Below are 20,383 nucleotides of genomic sequence, written 5' to 3'. Positions count from 1 at the left end.
ATAGGAATGCAACTACACTTGATAGCCGAGATAACAGAAGGGCCAAGAAAGCCTGCTTAAAAGATTCCTTTGTGTGAGAGCCAGCAGGGTCTAAACAGCATTACAGGGTCGGCTGTGAACAACAGTAACTGCAGCTGACATGTATGACCACACGTAGCATTTAACCAAAGCTGCTCTGGCTGTGGTTACGCTCCTCACTGGAGGTGATTCAAAACTTTGTGAACTGATATTGGAAAAAGCATCACAAATATCTTTATGTAATCTCTGGTTTGTAAAAGTTACTTATTTTATTTCAAGTTCATTGGCATTCAAAGGATTTCCATCACTCTTCTCTGCAGTTAACTTATTTAAAGTCAGTGTTAGTTTAGGGTAAAGTTACATAGATACTTTTCACAGGATTTCTTTAATTTCATTTCTTATTTTATGCTGAATCATTTTAGGACAGTCTGTAACTTGTGCTCTGTAACACTGCTCATCCGTTTGTAATCTGATTACATGCCAGTGACATGCAACACACCCTTTTAAACTGACGACAGAACTGCTAGTGATGCAATAGAAAGCATGTCTGTCCTGATGGCAGATTTTCTGTTTTCTGATTTCGTTTCCATAAAACAAAAAAATTTCTTTGTTTGATTCTTTGGAGGAGAAAAACTGTCTGGAGCTACGAGACGATATTTCACTTTGTCATCTGTGCATAGTTTTGTTTTTTCATGCGCCCGTTATCCAGTTCCAGCAAACACAGTGATCGGAGCAAAAAGGTCAAATAAGCATCTGTCAGAGTTTATTCCTTCCATGTGACTCGACCTCTCCCTACAGGGGTGTAGAAACAGAGAGCGCTGAGATCTTAGCTTCTTTTAAAGTTCTCTGACTTTGTGATTCAGTTTTTTCCGCGTTGCTCAAAAAGAGGGCCCTCGAGCATCATGACACAAAGTTCAGCTGTGAGGATGTCAGCATGGGAGCATAAACCATTGTGAATCTTTGGCAGGTTCACTGAAGAGGCGACAACAAGACACCACCGAGGCTTTGCTGCTGGCCACAGACCGTCGCTCTCTCCTTATCCCCCGACTCCAGCCTTACGTTCTGCTGATGTTCTTGTCGTGGCTCGCTGCTGGCTGCAGGTTTCCTTATAAGCAGTTCAGCTGCATCACGACCTAAAATAGCCCCTAACAATGATCGTGTAAGGATTTGATACCGTTCCCTTCTTTTTTTCAGGACTCACTTTCGAGCAAACCAAAACTTTATATCATAACAATAACAAAGGATGTGCACATCTTTACATCCTTATCATTACCACAACAAATGAAAAAACACGGGAATGCAGTTCTGAGCCGCAGAACGAGCTGTTAGACACTTTGAACGCTGTTCTACGTTTTGGATCATCCCTATCTGAGTTATGCATCCTGTCAAGCAACATTTCTTCTGAATCTTGCAACAGTCTTTTTCACTGAAATCTTGTGTATGCACTGATGACCGATGCCTGCATTTTCACTTTTTAAGCTCTCATTTCACTCGTTTCCTTTGATCAAACAGCGAGCGCTCTCCTGCGCTCACCTTGAAGAAACCATGCTCGCTGCACTTTTATAAAGGGTGACCTTTCCCCTTGAACTTGGACTATATATGACTGTGGATGACTGCGGAGTTTCGGTCTGCTTTGTTGGAGAAAACAGCCTGATAACAAGCCTGCCACTCTTTAAAGTGGGCGTCTGCTCAAACCTTAATAAAACTGACTGTAAACACTGTTATGCTTCAGATTGGCTTCCTCGGAGCACGGGATACATTTGACCAAACTTGTGCTGTTAAGCTTTCACTCTTCTAGCAAGCACGCTCATTTAAAACTTTGATTCAAAGATTTTTCCCCTTTGGCAGTCGTGCTGTCCAAAAACAGGTGGTTAATCTGTAAGCACAATGCTCCCTTTACTCTGGAGGAAGGAAGGAAAACTGGCTTATCAGAAACCTGACCAAATACGGAGAGGTGAAACTACCTCGTGTATGAAGTAATGCAAGCTATGAATTGAAGGTGGAGCAAATGTAGCTTTTAGAAGCTTAAGATTACTTTGCCATGTGATTGCAGATCAGGCAAACATACATTGCACAATTTTATTTGAAGCTAATTTCAAACAGTGTTCAAAGAGTGTTTGTATTTCTTTTTTTAACAATGTGTACTTTCAAGGTAATTTCAAGCAGGAAACATGCCTGTGAGTTGGACACTGGTGTAAGTAGGAGCAGATTGGGCCTAATTGAAATGCTAATGAGAGGCCGGTGATGTCAGCAGACACTTCACGCTGTGGAGAGAGTCGGGTCACCTCAGGAGTTCTTCCCCTGCTTTGTTCTAACCAGTAATATGTGCAGGAATTATGAGGGGGACATTTTGCATTGCCACGTAACTCGAGTGAAATATGTACACAACTATGCGAGACATCTACCGCAACAACACCTGGACGCGACAGGAATGCGTCTGTTTGAGTATTTGCACCCATGCGTTTATGTTTGACACGTGAATGTTTTCTTACCACTGAAAACAGAAACCAGCCGCATATCTGCAGATACAAACGGCCACGTACGAGTGAACGGACGAGTCGGGCCAGTTACAGAACAAATATTACAACTTTTAAATGAGTGTTTCTCTGACGACAGATGTGAGCAGAGACGTTTGAGGTCACTCTCAAACCGTGTGCGTGTTTGTTTACTGGGTGGTCCCTGAAATTCCTTCAGTACCTTAGGCTGCATGTATGTTTGTCGGACTATAACCGGTTTAAGACAATGGCGATTCTGTGGGACAACAATAGGTGGAAATGCAGCTGCCAAGAAGTGTGTGCGCAGCTCACCCGCAGATGAGCCACATGAGAAATGCGAGTGAAAGAAGAGGAAGCTGCAGGGAAATGGAAACATTTTCTTGCACATTTATTGTCACGACTTTGGTGTTTTACTTTTCATTCATTCTCTCTTTATTTCTGCTCTCTCTCTGCTCTCCTGTCTGCTCTCTGCTTTGCTCTTTTTTCCTCTCCCTCCTTGTTCAACCTGCTTATCTGAACTGGGCAGGGCCCGATGTACTCACAGGACGGGGGAGGGGCCTTGCCTGCTTTCAATCAATAACCTTTTGGAATTTAGAAATACAAGTAGGTCCTGTCTCTGGCAGGCTGTACCACACTCTCGAGGGCGGGCTTTCAGGCACACTCGACGAAATCCCTATCTCCTCCTGGCATTCTCCCTGACTGTTTCTCCAGGGCTGACTGTTTGGAGTCCACCACAATGGCTGATCACACCTCTCCAGACTACTTCAGCTGCTCTCTGTGTCAGAACCTACTGAGGGACCCTGTGGCTATCCCCTGCGGCCACAGCTTCTGTATGGACTGCATCAGCGGCTACTGGAATGAAGCCGACTACACAGGGATTTACATTTGTCCCCAGTGTAAGATCACATTCACCCAGAGGCCTGTACTGAGGCCCAACGCCACTCTGAGCATGGTGGCAGAGAAGATCAAGAAGAGCGGTCTGAACCTCAACCTCAGCACGTCCCAGGGGAGCGTCTTTGCCGGATCAAACGACGTGCCCTGTGACTTCTGCATCGGGAAGAAATTAAAGGCTGTCAAGTCCTGCCTCAACTGCCTGGCATCCTACTGCGAAAAGCACTTGAAGCCACACTATGAATCAACCACGTTCAAGAGGCACAAGCTTGTGGACGAGTTAGGGAACTTGGACAGGAAGATCTGCCCACAGCACCAGAAGTCCCTGGAGCTCTTCTGTCGCACAGATCAAATGTGTATCTGTGCCATCTGCACAGTCAGCGAGCACAGGGGCCATGACATCGTGTCTGCTGAGGCAGAGAGGGGCGAGAAGCAGGTAAGAATAACTCTCAGTGTCTGTTGATGCCTCCTTTTAACAGACAGAGACCAAGTGAGAGAGAGACTGCAAGCTGAATGTTTTCTTTGATAGGTTAGGAGCACATCCTCTCTGGAATAACTTGAGCTAAAGCAAACAGGCTGTTTTTCTCAATTCCTTCCCCTGAACTGCGACTGGTGATTGTACTTTGACCCATTTCACCAAGGCTATCAGCAACCCTGGCGAGCGTTCACAGCCGCCAAAACAAATCCAGCCCTGTGATTAGCTGGACACTGGCCGGAGGCGTGTCTTACAGGCGCCGTGAAAGCGGCTTTCCAGAAAATGCGGTGATCCAGCTGTGGGATAAACACACAGAAAGTGCAGCCTTCTTTCTGCTGCGCTGGTTCCCACCTGTGGGAGTGAGTGTGCAGCGGTGCAGGAATGTCAGGGAGTGCAGGCACTCTACACCTACATTCAATCTCTGTGAGCAATGTGCATTCAAATGACTCACTTTGCCTGTAACACACTGTGGGATAGACATGAATGTCAATAGATACTGTAATGTAGCAGCTGTGTGAGTAATCAGGGAGTGTTTTTACAGCTAATGCAGGCTAAAGGAGTCCTGTGCCGCCATGAACGCATATTTTATCCCACTGTTGGCTTTACATGGCGGGGAGTCTGGTTTCTCTCATCTAAAGATTTACAACCTGAGTCCAACACATCTCACTCCATCTCCCGCTCCGTCTCCCCTCCCCCTCTCCTGTTGATTCCCCCTCCCTGGATTCCCCACATTCCTCAAGCTTATCTTGAAGAATGGGTTGGTGGGCTCGAGTAAAAGCTGAATTAGAAGCCTTCTATTCTGCATGTCAGCGCTGCGTGCACCTTGAAACGTCTCTTTAAAAGTCAGACGCTGGTAGATTCACATTCCTGACATGGCCAGAATTCCTCCAAAGATTTTTCCCCTCTCCCTCTGAGATAAAAGCGGGATGTATTAAGAAGATCTTTGAGAGGGGCTTATTAAGGACGCCACAGGGCCACACCGATACTCCGTGATGAGAAAGAATGTTTGCAGGCTTTACATTTGGCATAACCTTTTTAAAAACAACATTCAGCTGCATTTTACGTGATAGTAATCTTAAAGCCAGTTTGGCTCCCAGCATGAGCACAAATGGTTGGGAAATTATTAAAACGCATATCTCTGTAATACTCCTTAATTCTGCAGAAACTTTTGGGAGTCTCCCAAGCTGAGATTAAACAAAAATGCCAGGAGAGGGTGAAGGAGCTGGAGGAGCTCAAGACTGCGGTGGATTCCCTCAAGGTAAGGCCTGAACAACCGGATCAGTTTCTACACAAAGCAAGATCAGTCTCCCAAGATTGTTTAGATCAGGCTGATGAAGATCAGGCTGTAGAGCGATGACATCCTGCTTGCTTTGCCCAGAACTCCGCCCACAGAGCCATGGTGGAGAGCCAGAAGATGTTTGAGGATATGATACGCTCCATTGAGAGGATGAGGTCAGAGGTGAGCAAGCTGATTGGAATCAATGAGAAGGCTGCTTTCAGCCAATCCGAGGCTTTGATCGAGCGTCTGGAACAAGAGATTGATGAGCTGAAGAAAAAAGAGTCTGGCCTCAAGCAGCTGTACAGCACTGAGGACCACATCCACTTCCTGCAGGTACCACGCAGCCTTAAAGAAACTGTGTCGACAGCTGTCATATCAGGCTAACAGGATACTTATTAATAAGTGATTAACGATGACACTGTGATGAAATATTGAGCCCTTTTTAAAAAATTGGGCAGATCAATACATTTCCATAATATAACACTCACAGTACTGAGAACCCAGGCACCCACGTGTCACCGTCCACGTGACACTACCTCAAATTTCTCATTGGCTCTCATGTTTGCACCAGAACTTCAACTACCTCTGCACCCCCACTGATGACGGCTTCATACCCAGAGTGACCGTGAACCCCGACTTCTCCTTCGCGGCTGTCAGGAAAGCTGTGGCTGAGATTAAGGAGCGCCTCGAGGAGTTTGGCAGAGAGGAGCTGCTCAGGATTTCCAAGTCAGGTGTGAGCAGCACAAACGTAATGTTGAACACAAAGAGTAAAACTTCCAGGTTTCTAATCATGTATATCTTCTACTTTACAGTGAATGAGGTCCCGGTTTACACTACAGAGAGTCGAACGTTGGACAGAAGGAGCAGAGGTGAGGCTCCTATAGCAGTTTATAACCGCAAGAGGTTAATTATTATCCAAAACCACACCAGCCAAAGAATTACAGGCATTTGTGTGGGCGCATGGAGTTCACCTTGACCTAACAAAGAGATATTTCACGTGCAGGCAAAGAAATGACAGTGGACAACACTCCCCCAGAGCCAAAGACCAGAGCTGATTTTCTGAAATGTGAGTTGTTCTGGAACATAACTTGTACTCAAGTATTCATTTTTTTTACTTTTGTCAGTTTGACAGTTTGTATTTTACTGCAGCGTGCTGCTTTACTTGTGCTCATGACATCTCAGGAAAATGCGTTTCACTCATTGACTTTTTTATGGCACAGAAGTCTCTTGCTGGAGGTTAATATCCTCAATCATTTCTCTCGTATCAGTTATGGTATAAGGCAGCACTTCAAAGCAACAAAGAACATTTGACTTCTATGAAAAGGTCAAATGCAGCAGTGCAGCGCTGTGTATCAGCGTGCAGGTTATGAAACAATAAATCTGTAACTGACAAACACTTTGTAAAAACGGCATTTTTACTGGATTTAAGTCTGTTTCAGGAACTCTATGACTGGTATTTTTTAAATTCATGTACAGCATAGATATTTCAGAGGTGCACCTCACATCCATTTGAGGATCACTGCTCTGTTCTGCAGTAAAACAGCTACATTAGGCTCAACTTTTAAAAACTCGACATTGTTCACACGGTTTTGAATTGGATTCAATGTCGTCTTTCCTTCTTCAGACTTCTGCCAACTGAAATTAGATCATAACACGGCCTACAAGGAGCTTTGCATCTCTGAGAACAGCAGGAAAGTTATCCGCACCAGGGAGCCGCAGTCCTACGGAGACAACTCAGAGAGGTTTGATAGCTTTGCCCAGGTGCTGTGCCGAGAAGCTCTATCTGGAGGCCGCTACTACTGGGAGATCGAGTGGAGCGGGGAGTTCTCCATCGGAGTGGCTTATAAGAGCATCAGTCGAAAGGGCAAAGGTTCGCTCTGTCTGCTGGGCTATAACGACAAATCCTGGAGTCTGCTTTGTTCTGACTCCGGTTACTCAGCGTGGCACAACCGCGTGGACAAGCCTGCCAATGGTCCTCACTCCCCGCGGATAGGCGTGTACCTGGATCACACTGCAGGGGTGTTGGCATTTTACAGCATAGGCAACACCATGACCCGCCTGCACAGGTTTGAGACTAAATTTGTCGAGCCCCTCTATCCGGGCTTTGGAGTCGGAACGTCAGTCAGGATCTGCAACGTCAAGTGAACGCTGGCATTTGAGCTGTTTTAAAAAGATTTCTGCGAATATACACCAGTGCTTTTGGAATATCTATTTTTGCACCCATTATAAAATGTCTCAGCTTATTTTTAAGGTTTATGATGCTTCTTCCAAATGTCTATACACTTTTTTTGAACACCACATGTATTAAGCTTTGAATGTAGCTGTCAAATCATATTCTCATGGCAGTTTAACAAATATATATGTATTATTGAAATACACAATTCCTGCATAGTCACACAAGAAAAGTGTTATCCTGTTTGGCGTCTGATGATATCTGCTGGATAATATGATAACATACTTTTAAACATTTTAGCTGATAATTTGCATCTATAGATTTACACAAAGTTAACAATGTCAGTTTTGTGATGTCATTAGGTTGTTCACTATTGTTATTGAATAATTCTTTTAAAATTGCACTCCTACGACAGGTATGAGTACTATGAAGGTGCATTGTTATAATTTCACTACTGTTCCAAGAATGCTGTCATTTCATTTGGTCGTGTTGTGATATTATCTAAAGGTCGTCACATGAGTTTTTCCACTTGAACTAACCCTTATTTAATTTTGTGTATGTTTACTTACATAATGGACAGCAGAGTATAATTGCTATCAAAGAGAATTGTTTTGTAACAACATTGATGCATTTAAATAAAGAACTCAAATGAACAGAGCTTTGTCTTGTGAGCCGTGTGCAGAACTGGGCCAAAGAAGACAGGATCACCAAATGTAAACACATTACTGGATTAGAAATGGTGTGTGTGTCTCATGTTGAATACTAGCAGTGTGTTCCACATCATCCTTTGAAATCTCAAACTACACAGAGGGAGCAGTGCAGTATTGACACGCAGCTCCCCCTGCTGGTTGAATGTAAGAACTAAACCGTAAGCCTATCAGTGACACTATTCTGCTCAGAGTTGATGTTAAAAATCCACCATATCATCAGAAAATACAATAAAGCCCAGTTTAAACGCAGTCCTTTAAAGTGCAGCAGCACAGCTCGTCTCCCATTTGGAACATGATCCAGTCCACTTGGATACTGAACCGTGAGCTGCCCCTGATGCATCCATCAGAGCGAGTGTCTGCATCAATGTTTGGCAGTGGAAAGCTCATCTACTGTTCACATTTAGCAGATAAGTGCTGCAAAATTAAAGTACTTAACTACAGCAGGATAGTTATAGTACAACACATGATTTCATGTTGGTAGTTTTTGCACAATCCTGACAGCAACAGTAACGATGATTACACACGTTCAACTCAGCTTTGAGCAGAGGAATAACATTTTGTAGTAAACCTGCAGATTAATTCAATAATAAGGTTAAATTAATGAGTCAAAAACAGATTTTTTAACACAACAGCTTTACTGGTTCCCATATTTCATGGAGTAGGTTGAGCACACAATGCTCAAAAGAAAAAAAATGCTTTAAAGTCCAAAATTTAGACATTGTAGCCCACGATGCCTCCTTTGCCAATGCACTCTCCAATGTAGAACCACATCAGCACCTCGGTGGCCACCAGCCCGTTCCTTAAAGCATCCTGCGAGGAAGCAAGGACACAGGTTTGATTTGCATTAGAAGTAACATCAAAAGTACAGGATTAGGATTCACACACACAACCTGAAATTCAAAAACATTTTATTTGCTGCTCTGGATAATTACAGGTTTAAGATGTACTTCACAGATTAATTCATCATTTGATCCATTTCTGTCAGTAATTACTAATATGATGAAGGACCTCACTAATGAAATACTGAATTAACATTTCCTGTACGACACACAGTGATCAATAATACAGCATCACATCCCAGGTGCTTTTTCTTATCATTTTAAATACAGATGAAGGCGTTTCTAATCACACCGCTTCTCTATAGAAAACATTAATTATTACTATTTGCACACAATAGCAGACTTATTACCATCCTCCTCCTGAAAAAGGGAACTTTTCATTTAGCCATAGCACAAACTACTGCTGTGCAATGAATGAACTCTGTAACGCTCAGCTTTAAAATCAACACATGCCAAGTTCTCACAGCATTACAGAGCAACTGAGAAGTATTATCAACAAGTTCAAAAGCCTGTCACAGGTAGGAAGCAAAAGATTTCCAGGACTCTGAAAGGAAAATTAGTAAGAAGAGTCTCAAGACCACAGAACGACTGCCAGGACATACAGTGGGGCAAAAAAGTATTTAGTCAGCCACCGATTGTGCAAGTTCCCCACCTAAAATGATGACAGAGGTCAGTAATTTGCACCAGAGGTACACTTCAACTGTGAGAGACAGAATGTGAAAAAAAAATCCATGAATCCACATGGTAGGATTTGTAAAGAATTTATTGGTAAATCAGGGTGGAAAATAAGTATTTGGTCAATAACAAAAATACAACTCAATACTTTGTAACATAACCTTTGTTGGCAATAACAGAGGTCAAACGTTTACTATAGGTCTTTACCAGGTTTGCACACACAGTAGCTGGTATTTTGGCCCATTCCTCCATGCAGATCTTCTCGAGAGCAGTGATGTTTTGGGGCTGTCGCCGAGCAACACGGACTTTCAACTCCCGCCACAGATTTTCTATGGGGTTGAGGTCTGGAGACTGGCTAGGCCACTCCAGGACTTTCAAATGCTTCTTACGGAGCCACTCCTTTGTTGCCCGGGCGGTGTGTTTTGGATCATTGTCATGTTGGAAGACCCAGCGTCGTTTCATCTTCAAAGTTCTCACTGATGGAAGGTGGTTTTGGCTCAAAATCTCACGATACATGGCCCCATTCATTCTGTCCTTAACACGGATCAGTCGTCCTGTCCCCTTGGCAGAAAAACAGCCCCATAGCATGATGTTTCCACCCCCATGCTTCACAGTAGGTATGGTGTTCTTGGGATGCAACTCAGTATTCTTCTTCCTCCAAACACGACGAGTTGAGTTTATACCAAAAAGTTCTACTTTGGTTTCATCTGACCACATGACATTCTCCCAATCCTCTGCTGTATCATCCATGTGCTCTCTGGCAAACTTCAGACGGGCCTGGACATGCACTGGCTTCAGCAGCGGAACACGTCTGGCACTGCGGGATTTGATTCCCTGCCGTTGTAGTGTGTTACTGATGGTGACCTTTGTTACTTTGGTCCCAGCTCTCTGCAGGTCATTCACCAGGTCCCCCCGTGTGGTTCTGGGATCTTTGCTCACCGTTCTCATGATCATTTTGACCCCACGGGATGAGATCTTGCGTGGAGCCCCAGATCGAGGGAGATCATCAGTGGTCTTGTATGTCTTCCATTTGCTGATGATTGCTCCCACAGTTGATTTTTTCACACCAAGCTGCTTGCCTATTGTAGATTCACTCTTCCCAGTCTGGTGCAGGTCTACAATACTTTTCCTGGTGTCCTTCGAAAGCTCTTTGGTCTTGGCCATGGCGGAGTTTGGAGTCTGACTGTTTGAGGCTGTGGACAGGTGTCTTTGATACAGATGATGAGTTCAAACAGGTGCCATTCATACAGGTAACGAGTGGGGGACAGAAAAGCTTCTTACAGAAGACGTTACAGGTCTGTGAGAGCCAGAGATTTTCCATGTTTGAGGTGACCAAATACTTATTTTCCACCCTGATTTACCAATAAATTCTTTACAAATCCTACCATGTGGATCCATGGATTTTTTTTTTCACATTCTGTCTCTCACAGTTGAAGTGTACCTCTGGTGCAAATTACTGACCTCTGTCATCATTTTAAGTGGGGGAACTTGCACAATCGGTGGCTGACTAAATACTTTTTTGCCCCACTGTAAGTTAATGATGTAGCCAAGTCTGGAATTGTAGTGCAATCACTTAAAGCCTGCACGGGAGCGCACTTTGAGGCTGCACACCAAAACGCCACTTCTGCAGAAGAGACACTTCAAGCCAGACTGAAGAATACTAAAGACAACCTGGAGAAGATGATGCATACTGTACCATGTCTTTTGGTCAGATGAGACGATACTATGGTTACTGACAAGCTGCTGATGTTTGGGGAAAGACAGCAGAGGTGTACAACCTAAGAACACCGTCCCCACAGTGAAGCATGTTGGTGGGAGTATTATGCTGTGGGGATGGAAATCTTATCATTGTGGAGGGAATCATGAAGAAAGACGGATATGTTAAGATTTTGAAAGAAAAGTAGTCAGCAGCAAAACTTTACGTCTCTGCTGCTGCTTCCAACAGGACTACGACCCAAAACACACGTTGCTCCTGGTGAAGGATTTTCCCCTGAAGACCAAAGTGAACATTACGGACTGGCCTAACGTGAATGCTACTGAAAATCTGGGGGCTGAACTGAAATCCATTACATCTGGAGAAGCTTGAGAGATTTGCCAAAGAAGAATTGGCTGGATTTGCTCAGGAGACGTGTGAGAGATAAAACACAACAACAAACCACTAAAGGCTGTGTTAAAAACTTTCAAGTTTGTCCTCATCCATGTACACACGCACACTAAATTCAGTGCATTACTGTGTGTACAACCACAGCTTTTATAATAATCCTGAATATTTTCTTAAGACAACAACAATTTGCCCACAGTCTGAAAGAGGTTTTCTTTACTATCAGAAGCTAGAAATGTGTCCTTATTTCATGATGTCCTACAGCTACTGCTTTGTTAATGAATCCAGGAGATGACAGACGATGTAAAGTCAGCACAAGAGGCTTTGGTTGGAATTAATAATGTGACATCTGCTGTGGTTAAGATGCACGACCACGGCCGCAGGTTTAATTTAAAAAAGACGTGGACGTGTTTTTTGTTGTTGTTTTTACATAAACAACAATGACCTGTGTCTTAGATTAATACGAGTACCTTCACTGTGGTTTGACCGAGACGTCCCGTCTGGAACCCCTTGATGATGTTTGTGGCCCCCTCGATGGCTTTAGGGATTTCAGCGGGGGCAGGTGGGACAAGCTCAACACGCGCATAGTACCAAAAGTTTGCCAGGCGAGGTTTGGAGTAGGTGACAGCGGCTGAAAGAGAGAGAGAGAGAACATTAAATGCTGCTATCGATTCGCCATCCTAGCTGCAGAGCTTCTGAGATGTTAGCAGGTAGCGTTAGCCATCAGCTACGCGGATTGTGTTTGCTGAGAGCAAACCAAATAAACCGATGTACCTGCTTATCCACAACACATGTCAAAACAACAAAAACACAGCATATCAACGTCAAAGGCCTTCTACGTCTGAAAGCGTCAATTAACGTTACACCTGCTTCATTCAACTGACGCCCGGGTCACAGTGCCGCTGACAGCGTCGGCCTACTGAAGTCTTCTCACCGAGGAGAAAACTGCCTACCCCAGCCTCCACTAATGGACCCGTCCAAATAACAGACTAGCTTACCGTTAACCAGGGTGGGTACTTTAGCAACCAACTTCTGCACTGCCTGTGCCATTTTGAGGCGTTTGTGATGTTAACTATTCCCCGTCTCTGCTAAATGTCACCTCCAATAGAAGGACCCTCGACTGCAGTTGACCACACAACTGCCTGAAGAGAAACCGCAGGAGTCTTCTTCTTTATATTGTTTATTGGCGGTTGGCAAACAGCAAAATGGTGCATTACCGCCACCAACTGGTGAGGAGTGTGGACTGAAATAAATAAAAAAATCAAATCCTCCCGAACAAATGAGTCTGACTTAAAAACCAAAATATCACCTTATAACTTTCACTACTCGAATTCTTACGAAATAAATCAACCAGTTTGACTTTCAAGCTTTTTGATCAGCTGTCTTCTTTCAGCATCATATTTCTGACAATGCATTAAAACATGTTCTATTGTTTCCTGTTCTCTACTGCAGTCACACTCCCTGTACGGAATTTCTCTATTAAAAGCAACGTGTTATTCAAACCAATGTGTCCAAATCTAAGTTGAGATATAACCTTCGCCTCTCTCCTGTTCCTTCCTGTGCTTCTCATTTCTCCTGTTTTCCTTTGGATTTTGTAAAACCTTCGCCAGTATACACTGATAAACCAGTGTATACTGGTTTATCAGTGTATACTGATAAACCATCACTGGTCCTTTTCCTTACTTTGATATTAAATTCAGGAACAGTAAATGCTATCCCGCTTTGGTTGGCTGTATTCTTTGATGCATCTGTGTAGATTTTGACATAACTGTAATACTGATTAATATATGTCTGGCTACGGGCTTCCTTCTTCTTGCCAGCTTTTATTCGCGGTTGGCAAATAATGAAATGTTGCATTACCTCCACCAGCTGGCATGGAGTGTTGCATGCCCCGGTCCAGGTCTGCCAGGAGATCCTCCAGGACATCCAACCATCGTCTTTTTAGGAGCCCTGGCACTGTCAGCCATGCATACAAACAGGTGGGGCCATATAAAGTACTGAGTAGGCCTACTGCTGACAATGTACATCTCACAACCATGAACTGCTGCAGCACTGCAGGAGAGGCAGACAGCAGACAGACAGAGAATGCATTAACCCACCTAGTAACACACACACATGCAATGAAAGCAGCTAACACTCATAAACATGGCCATACCGCTCATCACTGTTAAAAATGAAACAAAAACTTTACAAAAACACTTGCTACCAAATGCTGAGTTCATCCACTGCTGACATAGACCTGCCACATTAGGACAACAGGTTGACTTTTTAGTAGAGTCTGTGTAGACTGTGTTAAACCCACAGCAGCAGATGGTTAACCACATGATTTTATAGCAGCCTGTTCACCCAGACCTGACCTACAGGACGCACCGCTCGCCAACTCTAACCTGAAGGTCTTTGTGGACAATTCGACATCACGCAACCTGGACACCAGTTAAAATGAAGTAGGCCATGTAGCGATCACAGAACACAGGCAAACACATGGGGTGATACATGATTTTAGACACATTATGGAAACAACAGTTTAGGATGTTTTCTACAGAATATCTTTTAATTTTTCTTTTGGGAATAAACTAAAACCCAACACCACCTTGGTCACACACTGGCTGAGTTGCAGTGCATGACCAGGAGTTGCCAGGCTGTTGTGGCTGTGTATGGTCCTTCCACGTGTTACTGAGGCCCCTATTTGTTAAAAGAATAAACCGTTTAATTGCATATAATCTTCAGAATTCAGTAAATGACACCCAACAAGTGTCAGTAGCAGAATAAGCTGTCCGGCATTGGCAGAGAACATTCGACGAGTTTTTCATGGCCACAGCCCACATACTCAACTCTGCTGCTCAACCCACATTTTCCTTACAAACGTGACACCATTGAAGGGGAAATAAACGGGCTTTCCAGCAGTAAGACCTTTATAGCCAAGAAGCATAGTTACAACAAAGAAAAGACTGAACAAACACAAATTGCCTCAATTTTTGTTCTCACTGGGACCAGTGAAACATTCATTTTTGTCTGAAGCAGACGTGGACAAGTTTCCCCTCAGGGAAACTACGACTCCAGCAGCACAACACCAGGTCACACTAAATGCAAATAAGAAAAAATACCAAGCAGGTAAAATAGTTCAGATCCAAATATCAGCAGCTCACCAGCTTAATCTGTCAGGCTGCACCGTGTGTTTATGGCTGTGGTGACAGAGGTATTTTTAACCTTATGTTGAGGCCACGGCTCCGATTCTCATGATGAGCGACGGTGTCCCTGTGTTGGTGATGTTCCTGCATCAGCATAATAGTAAGAATAATAATAATAATGATGATAGCAGGGCAATTACTTTTGTCCCCACAGGTAAGTTTGGATAGGTTCTTTCCATTCTCACAGATACTTTCACAGCACTGCAGCTGGAGTGAAATTGGAGTCAGTAACGGGAAATTCCTCAAAAAATATTATTTATATTTAATTATTTTTATTCTTTTATTTGCTAACTCTACTGCTGTTAACGCACATTTATTACCATTTCCGATTTTAGGGATGCTTAGCTGCCTGAATCTCAACCTTATCCTTCCATCCTCTATCCGAACGATCCTGAGGAAGTATAGCTGTAAAAAAGAAAAACCCCAAAACAAACTTGATAGATCCTGAGGAAGTCAGTATTGCAAAAGGTGGAAAACGGTCCGTGTCTGGACTCTGCTGATTTTACAAACTGCAACAATGGTTTTGTGTTCTCAGATGCATGTCTCCTGTTTTGTAGACGTTCTGTGATTGCATGATGGGCACAGACGTCAGCATCAGATAAATTATTGGGAAGCAGCGGTCATGTGCTCCTTATTCTGTTTGTTTCCCGGCAACATGAAACCGATGAGCTGAAAACCTGTTATATCACCTGCAGCTTCTCTTACAAAATGTAACTGGACTGCCAGTGCTGCGAACATGTCAGCGGCCAGGGCAGAGAGCCATGCCCACTCCCTTGTCCGGTGCATTCTGGGAGTTGTAGTCATACTCACCTAGCCAAAACCCCAACAATGCTAAGAAGCTTTTATGTGGTTGAATTTGTCCATTTCATAAGTCTGGTGGTGCAAACACACAAAACCAATTCTTTTTTTTCTTTTTTTTTTTTTTAAACAGACCCTAATCAACAGCTTTTCAATGGACACAGTTGTACAGATTTCTTAGCTTAAGCCTTAAACCCTACAGCAAGCTATCGATATTAGGTACTTATACTTAACACAGAAAAAAGTCTGTTTTAACCAACGTGTGCGGACCAAGATTGGTCCACGTTATGCTCAACGTGTGTGTTGCCTTCTGACAAGCTCTGGGGGACAGATACATAATATCGGATCAGCCCATCTCTAGCACAGTTTGAAAAAATGCAAATAAAGTTGAAATATTTACAACGATTTTTATTTACAGAACTTTAACAAAAAAAATTAGGCAAGTTTTTCAAGTAAACCAAACAGCCTTCTCTGCTCTTTCCTCCATTTCCCTTCACATTCTCATATCCAATCTTTCTTTTCTTTCTTGGTTGCAGCTGGTCCTCATCCTCCTGGACGAGTGGTAGAAGACCTCCGTCCTAACACCTCATCCATGAGGGAAACCAGGGCCATGTAGCAGCAGTGGGCTTCCCACTCACTCCCACGCCTGACGCTGGATACTAGCAATCGTAAAGGCAGAGGAAAGGTGGCAGCTGACAAACGCAGCAACAGTGCAGGTTTATATGAATACGTTCAATAACGTCTGGTTAAAAATTCAGATTTGAATACTGCTGTACATACTTTGTTTTTCTTTCTTTTTTTGACACTTTTTATTTGTTTAGGAACATTTTTATGCAACAAGATAAAATAAAAAAATAAAAAACAAACAGAATGAGGTCATGGGACACAACAGGCAGCTTAGAATACAGTTGAATAAACATTAAAAACAACAGATGATGAAATCATTTCTGATAGTATGATGTCATATTTTGACCAACACAGTGCATCTGTTTACATTTCAAAACCCATCATTCTAAATATTTTGTTAATGTGACATTGCTGTTACATGTTGGTACGAACATATGGCTTCTTCATACCGCAGTCTTCGTGAATGATGCGGTGTGCAGCGGTGTGCAGCTGTGGGCCATAAGCACACTGGTTCAGCTTCACATGGGAGACCTTTATGTGGTCACAAAGTGGTGAATGGCTGCCTCCCTCCACAGGGAGACTGTCATGGTTCAACCATCCTGGAATCACAAACATGACAGAATGAAAGATTTATTCATTAACTAACACACAAAGCCCACAGGCGCACACAAAGCCCACAGGCGCACACAAAGCCCACAGGCGCACACAAAGCCCACAGGCGCACACAAAGCCCACAGGCGCACACAAAGCCCACAGGCGCACACAAAGCCCACAGGCTGATACAATCTGCTCACCTACCGCCAAATGTACCAGATGACTTCCAGCTGTCAGTATCACACTTCAGGTGCAGCATTACCTGCTTCAGCTGGAGAGTTTTTATAGGAACGTGTTGTTTCCCTGACAACCTTCCTCACTGCCAAACACAGAAAAGTCCATTAAAATTAATGTCAGTTATAGTGAGTGTATAGATCCGTGACAGGCGTTTGTTTCTTGACGAGTCTACAAACACCTTGGACACACAACACGTTTGAGTATTTTCCTTTAAACCCATGCTTCAGCGACAGCTTTCACTACATTATATGTCGACTACTTCCATTGTTCCTCCTTTTGTTTTCATTGTATACATCACACTCACTAAAGCAGTTTGTCTGTGCATTTAAAACGATATAATCTAATCCTTCCATCATTGTTAGCGAGCACATAAAGACTGTTGAGTGTAATCTAGCCCATACAATACAAATGTATGTAGGCATGATGGAAATGGACTGTATGAATACCAGAAACACAAATGATAAAATAATAGTGGTTGTTCATGTTCCCACAATTTAGTGTTTGACTGACAACAATTTTGACTGGTAAATGCATAAAAACAATAACGGTTTCTTTGAAAAGCTAAATATCAGTTCTGATGGGACCACAGATACTGACCTCCACGACCCCCTCTTGGTTGAGCTCATCTTTGGCGTCGTTACAGGCCAGGAGGACGCAGAAGATCCTCCGCTTTCGCAGTAAGACCTTCTGCCAGTGGAAGGGCAGGTGCCCTGAAAAACTGAGTCCATGCAGTGATGTTTATGACCTAAGGGGGAGCTGTGCCTCTCAGTTCATGCCCCCTTATTATATATGAGGCCCCCCCTCGTGGACTTTGGAGAACTCCTCAAACACGCTTCACTACAATCTCCCCATCGGTGATGGCTGCCACCTTATTACACTTTGTAATGTGTGGTTTAGCCACTCCCTCTTTCAAGTCCCAGGTGATCACCCCGACCTGGTCGCATCGTTTTAAAACCCGGATATGCAACGGTGGTGGAAATAAGGCATCTCTTCATCAAACACATTAACAGGTTAATACATTTCTGCTGGATCCAGTTCTGATATAATACAGTAACACCTGCTGCTGTCATGGAGTCTCTTTGCATTTTGAGATGGCACAAACATCGTTAACCTCTTAAACACCAAGTGTGTTTCTGAGGTTCCTGCTTGAAATTTACACGCCCGAAATCATTACAATATTTCTCTGAAAGTACAAACTCTGTCTACAAAATTAACTTGACACTTATGAGCCTTCATCAAATACATACAAATATTACAGCTCATGCACGTCTGTCCAACTCACTCTGATAGAACCCAGTCACTGTTTTTGTAGCAAATAATCCCTTTTGAAAATAAGTTACAGTACACAATACACTAGAAAACAGGGAAGATGTTCATAGGAAGATTATGTGAGACACGATTCATGCGGCTGAAGTGAAACAGCAACGTTACAGATATTTTCCTGAGGAGCAGCCGAGGATTGTGCAGCCTGTGAGTCCTTATTTGTGAACAGCAGAAATAGAAGAAGAAGAAATGAAGTTATTCAGAAAATGGTTTCTATCAGTTTTTGGCAGATCTTGTTTATGGCCCTATATTGTCCATAACATTAACAAAGAGCAGTAAGAACTCAAAGTTCAATACTTACTGTAGTTGTGTCGTGAGGTGGCATGAGTCGATGACAACTCCGGATATTATTCCGGGATCACCAGGACATATGGTACGACTCTTCCTTGACGGCATTGAGAGAGAGAAAAGGGATCAGGCTTTTCCAAACCATCCCACCCCAGCCGAACCACCGGAGCGGTGCATCCAGACCGAGGTTGGTCCCAATGGTGTCCTTCGCTCGTGCTTCCCCACGGCAGATGTAGCCGTCCCCAGTGATGTAGATCTTGGGTCCTGTTGATTATGAAATTTAGTATAAAATGGGGTGATGATTTTTTGAAATGTGTTTTTGGTAATGTAATATTCACTATTTTTGTAATGAACAAAGATGGAGTGTCACTTTATTATAGATTAAGTTTTAAGGTAAACATTTAAACACACTCAGGTCTCTAAGAAGTTGAAATAAGTTTCCACATCACTTCCTCCTTGCTGTCATTTTGCTCACCCACTGCTGTGCTTGACCCTGGAGTGTCCTCAGGGAGAGAGGACACTAGGACAGGAGGCCTAATGGAAGGCATCTGTCCTCTCACCTCATCCGTGAGGGCAAACCAGGGCCAAGCACAGCAGTGGGCTTCCCACTGACCCCCTCTCCTGAGCCTGGATACTTCCTAAAGGCAGAGGAAATCAAAAATGACAGTAGACAAATAAAAACACCACAACAGCTCTTAGTATTTGTACATTTCTTAACTTGTGTTCTTAATAATTATCTTCTTGATAACACACATACGTACTTTGTATTTTTTTTTTTTTTAAGTTGTCCCATTTCTTTCTGGCCTGCGAGGTGGGTGACTTTCCCCCGCAGGCCCAACTTCCCCAGAATTGTCCTGATCACACACAACACATAAGAGAAGAGAGGAAACCATGGCAACTATATTAATCTCTAAATCCAAAAGTTTTCACAGGAGAACATCAGAGGAACATCAGAGGTTCTGTACAGCATGAGGGTTAATAAAACCGGCCTCGTGTGATGTGTAAACTGATTTATTCCTGCACCCCAGTGAAGAGGGGATCGTTTTCTCCTCTTATTTTTATCAATTCAGCCGTTTGATCTTTGGTCCCTAAAACATATCACAAAAATCGAAATTAGCCGTATGTAAAAACCGCGGGACCCACCGTACAAGCTAGTTTACGATTATTTTAATTTAAAAAACAAAAACATGTCTATGCAGATGCCAAAGTCTAACAACACAACCGCTATAAAAATGTAACTTTTGTACCAGCAGATTTTCATACACTTACATTTGAAAGCGTTTCCTCTCCCGCATTAACTCCCGTTCTGACCGCCATCGTTATCAGAAAAACTCCTGTATGGCCCGCAATGAATCCTGGGATATGGTAGGACCCGAAGGATACCCGAGCCATCCTTCGAATTCAAGGAAAACAAGAAGGCATTTGTCGCCACATTTGGAGGACTCTTTGAATTTGCACAGCCTTCGTCAGTGTGCCTAGTTTGGCTTCCCCTGCTCTTGTTGTGTTTGATTACTCCCAGCTGTGCTCTCCTCCTGTGTGTCCCATTCCCTCGTTATCCCTCCGCGTATTTTATAGTGATGGGTCGTTCGCGAACGAAATGGCTCTTAGAGCCGGCTCTTTGACGTGAACGACGCGAGCCGGCTCCTTATCGCGAGCCGTCACGTGGGTTTTT

The 20,383-nt window shown here is 43.4% G+C and overlaps 2 protein-coding genes and 2 long non-coding RNA genes across 4 annotated transcripts; 1 reads left to right on the top strand and 3 right to left on the bottom strand.

Annotated features, from left to right (window-relative positions):
• Positions 1-3,115: 3,115 nt before the first annotated feature.
• On the top strand, positions 3,116-7,983 carry ftr82 (finTRIM family, member 82). Its single transcript, XM_086307685.1, has 7 exons — positions 3,116-3,840; positions 5,042-5,137; positions 5,258-5,491; positions 5,730-5,889; positions 5,971-6,027; positions 6,162-6,224; positions 6,783-7,983. The coding sequence occupies exons 1-7, from the start codon at positions 3,250-3,252 to the stop codon at positions 7,301-7,303; spliced, it is 1,722 nt and encodes a 573-aa protein (XP_086163811.1). The 5' UTR covers positions 3,116-3,249; the 3' UTR covers positions 7,304-7,983.
• Positions 7,984-8,639: 656 nt separating this feature from the next.
• On the bottom strand, positions 8,640-12,814 carry atp5mg (ATP synthase membrane subunit g). The gene is made up of 3 exons (XM_086307701.1): positions 12,655-12,814; positions 12,127-12,287; positions 8,640-8,851 (listed from the first exon to the last, which is right to left on the bottom strand). Exons 1-3 carry the CDS (start codon positions 12,704-12,706, stop codon positions 8,753-8,755), a joined length of 312 nt encoding a protein of 103 aa, XP_086163827.1. The 5' UTR covers positions 12,707-12,814; the 3' UTR covers positions 8,640-8,752.
• Positions 12,815-15,743: 2,929 nt separating this feature from the next.
• Positions 15,744-17,890, bottom strand: LOC147319960 (uncharacterized). Its single transcript, XR_015131184.1, has 3 exons — positions 17,698-17,890; positions 17,068-17,182; positions 15,744-16,868 (listed from the first exon to the last, which is right to left on the bottom strand). It is a non-coding gene; the product is annotated as an uncharacterized LOC147319960 (long non-coding RNA).
• A 26-nt stretch (positions 17,891-17,916) lies between these two features.
• Positions 17,917-20,287, bottom strand: LOC147319959 (uncharacterized). The gene is made up of 4 exons (XR_015131185.1): positions 19,981-20,287; positions 19,473-19,565; positions 18,725-18,975; positions 17,917-18,577 (listed from the first exon to the last, which is right to left on the bottom strand). It is a non-coding gene; the product is annotated as an uncharacterized LOC147319959 (long non-coding RNA).
• Between the last annotated feature and the right edge of the window lie 96 nt (positions 20,288-20,383).

The sequence above is a fragment of the Aulonocara sp. 'chitande type north' Nkhata Bay genome, linkage group LG10 (assembly GCF_057382095.1).
Source record: "Aulonocara sp. 'chitande type north' Nkhata Bay isolate Kocher_YH1m ecotype deep benthic linkage group LG10, A_spYH_male_GT1.1, whole genome shotgun sequence".
NCBI classification, from domain to species: Eukaryota; Metazoa; Chordata; class Actinopteri; order Cichliformes; family Cichlidae; genus Aulonocara; species Aulonocara sp. 'chitande type north' Nkhata Bay.
Note: the sequence above shows the minus strand (reverse complement) of the source record. Positions and strands in the feature narration are given on the sequence as shown.